Source organism: Seriola lalandi, unplaced genomic scaffold, assembly GCF_002814215.2.
Source record: "Seriola lalandi dorsalis isolate HSWRI2012SDOR001 ecotype SW California unplaced genomic scaffold, Sedor1 jcf7180001973563, whole genome shotgun sequence".
In the NCBI taxonomy this organism is placed as follows: Eukaryota; Metazoa; Chordata; class Actinopteri; order Carangiformes; family Carangidae; genus Seriola; species Seriola lalandi.
Genome location: NW_019444229.1, coordinates 1 through 2,723, shown reverse-complemented (window position 1 = coordinate 2,723; position 2,723 = coordinate 1). Strand labels below are relative to the sequence as shown.

Here is a 2,723-nt window from a genome sequence, read left to right as displayed (position 1 = left end):
GAAACCCAAAGTAAACCGGAAACTCAACTTCGAGGATGAGGTCACGACCTCGCCGGTTTTGGGTCTGCGGATCAAGAAGGAGAGCCCCGAGCTGAGGAGACAGCGGGAGAAGTCGTCTGCTCCCACCGGGAATCAACCGCTGGGAGAATTCATCTGTCAGCTCTGTAAAGAGGAGTACCCGGACCCTTTCTCCCTCGCGCAGCACAAGTGCTCTCGCATAGTGCGCGTGGAGTACCGGTGTCCCGAGTGCGACAAAGTCTTCAGCTGCCCCGCCAACTTGGCCTCCCACCGCCGTTGGCACAAACCCCGTCCGGTAAACAACCAAGGAGCAGAGACAAACAAGAGCCAGCCGTTAAAAGAGGCACGAGGGCTCATTCAGCACGAGAGGCAGCCGTTGGAGATGGAGGGCAAAGAGAACGAGCTGCTGCGCATTAACACGAATCAGCACCACAGAGCGCTGGACAGCTCCCGCGTCAGGCGTGAGCCGTCCCTGCTCCTGCTTCACGGTCGGTCTCGTGACAGCCCCGACAACGACAGCCTCGCGCCTCCTCACTATGATTCCTCGCCTCATTACCGTAACCCGGGGGAGAGCTGTCTGGATCTGCAGCAGCAGGTGAGAGCGGCGGACAGCCCACCGTCCAGTCTCCTGCTGCTGAATGGCAACCCAGAAGAGCGCGCGGAGCTGCCCCAGCAGCAGCCACCGTCACTCTCTCATCCTCCTTTGCCGTTTGTCCAGTCGTTACCGGAGGAGGAAGTGTACGAGTGCCGGTACTGTGGGAAGAAATTCCGCCGACAGGCTTACCTCAAGAAACACCTAGCCGCACACGAGATGACAGCAGCAGCGTCTCCGCCCCCACCATCTTATGGTCAGGCGCGCGAGAACAGCGGCGGACAGAGCCAAGTGTTCCTGTGTCACCTGTGCGGCGCGCGCTTCCCGTCGGTTGAAATCAGGGACAAGCACCGTCTGTGGCACGCGATGAGGGACGAGTTGTTGGCGGGAACACTGGGAGGAGGACTCAGGCCAGACGTTTTCCACGCGCACAGAGAGGAGAGCGGCACTGGGGAATGCGAGCAGCAGCAGCAGCAGCAGCAACAACAGATCTTTACTTGTAAACACTGTCCGTCCACGTTCTTCAGCTCCCCGGGGCTCACGAGACACATCAACAAGTCTCATCCCACCGAGAACCGGCAGGTGATGCTGCTGCAGATGACCGTGCGGCCGTAGATACAGACACTGAAGCAAACAGATTGATAAGTCATCGATTGCCGTTACGGGGAAACTATTAAGTAGTTGTTTTCATTCACACTCATGTCGACATTTATATTGGCTCTGGTTCTGTTGTAATTTCGGCCTGTTTGTTTCAGTTGTGGTTTAAAGACAAAAAGTATATCATTAGTGTAACAGGATACGGATTGAGTCACTGTGCCTTTGTTTCAAGATCAGTATGCAATCTGACTTGTAAGTTGTTTCACAATGGTCCACATGCTGACACTATAAAATTAAATATAACACTGATAGTTAAACTGCAACTGTCCATAGTGCTGAAACTAAATAAATAACTCAGTGAAAACAAATTAACCAAACCCATGGTACCCATGTCCATGATACTGAAACCATATCTGCAAACAAAAGTGAACAAGCAGGGTTGTAATATTATCATGAGTGAACCTATCTTGCTTTGCTAGAAAAAAAAGGGATATTTCCAGTCAACAGATTTTGGATGCTCCTTGATAAAGTAAAAACAGGATTATTATATGATAAACATTTTAAACTGGAGGGAAATTAAACCGTCCTTTATTCAAATTTCTTTTGTTGAAATCCTTTGATAACTATCTCAGTATTTAATTTGTTGTTACACGGATTAGTCCATCACACAATCATAAATCAGACACTTTGTATATTTGTAATCTGTACTGAGAGAGCCATCTCTTTTCAGCTTCTCTCGCTCCGTCTCATAATAAACCTTTGCTCTGTAAATGATTTGACATTAAAACTCAACTGTGACAACTGAGCGAATGTGACATGCTGAAATTTGACAGAATTTTGATCATGACTACAGAAAGTAGGAATACTGTTACATATATACTAAAGCAATGAATAACACAGCTCTCGCTACATGCGGCAGATGTTTAAGCTCATGTTCTACATATTTCTGTGGCAAAGTAATCAGATTACACTGATGTTAAGAGGCAGTGCAGTGGGTTACATTACTGACTGGTGTAATAAGTTAAGCAGAGCCAGACCATAATCAGTGACCTGTGATCGCATTTTAGAAAGTGACCTTCCGTAACCTGAAAACTGGAGACAGAATCAATGTCTCCAGTTGAGACTCTATTTCATGTACAGTGAACGATAAAAAACAGTAACACACAAAGAGAAAATAATCAGATCATCAGACAGAATATGCCTTTTATAGTAAATGTGCCGGTTAACCTATCAGCTATAAAATATTTTCATACAGAAATGGAACATTTAATGTTAGTACTGCTAGTAAAAATGTCTTTTGTGTTCAATGATTATAAAATACTGTTCAAATATTTGCTAAATGCCTTCATGATGCTAAAATGTAATTGTGGTTCTCAGAAGCCTAGTACTATTTTGATATGTTTGAAGTTGAATGTGAAATTTATTCAAAATTATTGTCAATAAATGGTAATACAGTATGATCAATAAGTTCTCTGTCATTTTATTTTTTATAATTTGTTGCACACACACACACACA

At 45.6% G+C, this 2,723-nt stretch overlaps 1 protein-coding gene across 1 annotated transcript; it reads left to right on the top strand.

Moving 5' to 3' along the window:
- Window positions 1-4: 4 nt before the first annotated feature.
- LOC111652364 (insulinoma-associated protein 2-like) lies at window positions 5-2,664 on the top strand (the record flags this gene model as incomplete). Its single annotated transcript, XM_023402616.1, has 1 exon — window positions 5-2,664. A coding segment is annotated over one exon (1,221 nt), but the record flags the coding sequence as incomplete, so codon positions are not given.
- Window positions 2,665-2,723: the final 59 nt, after the last annotated feature.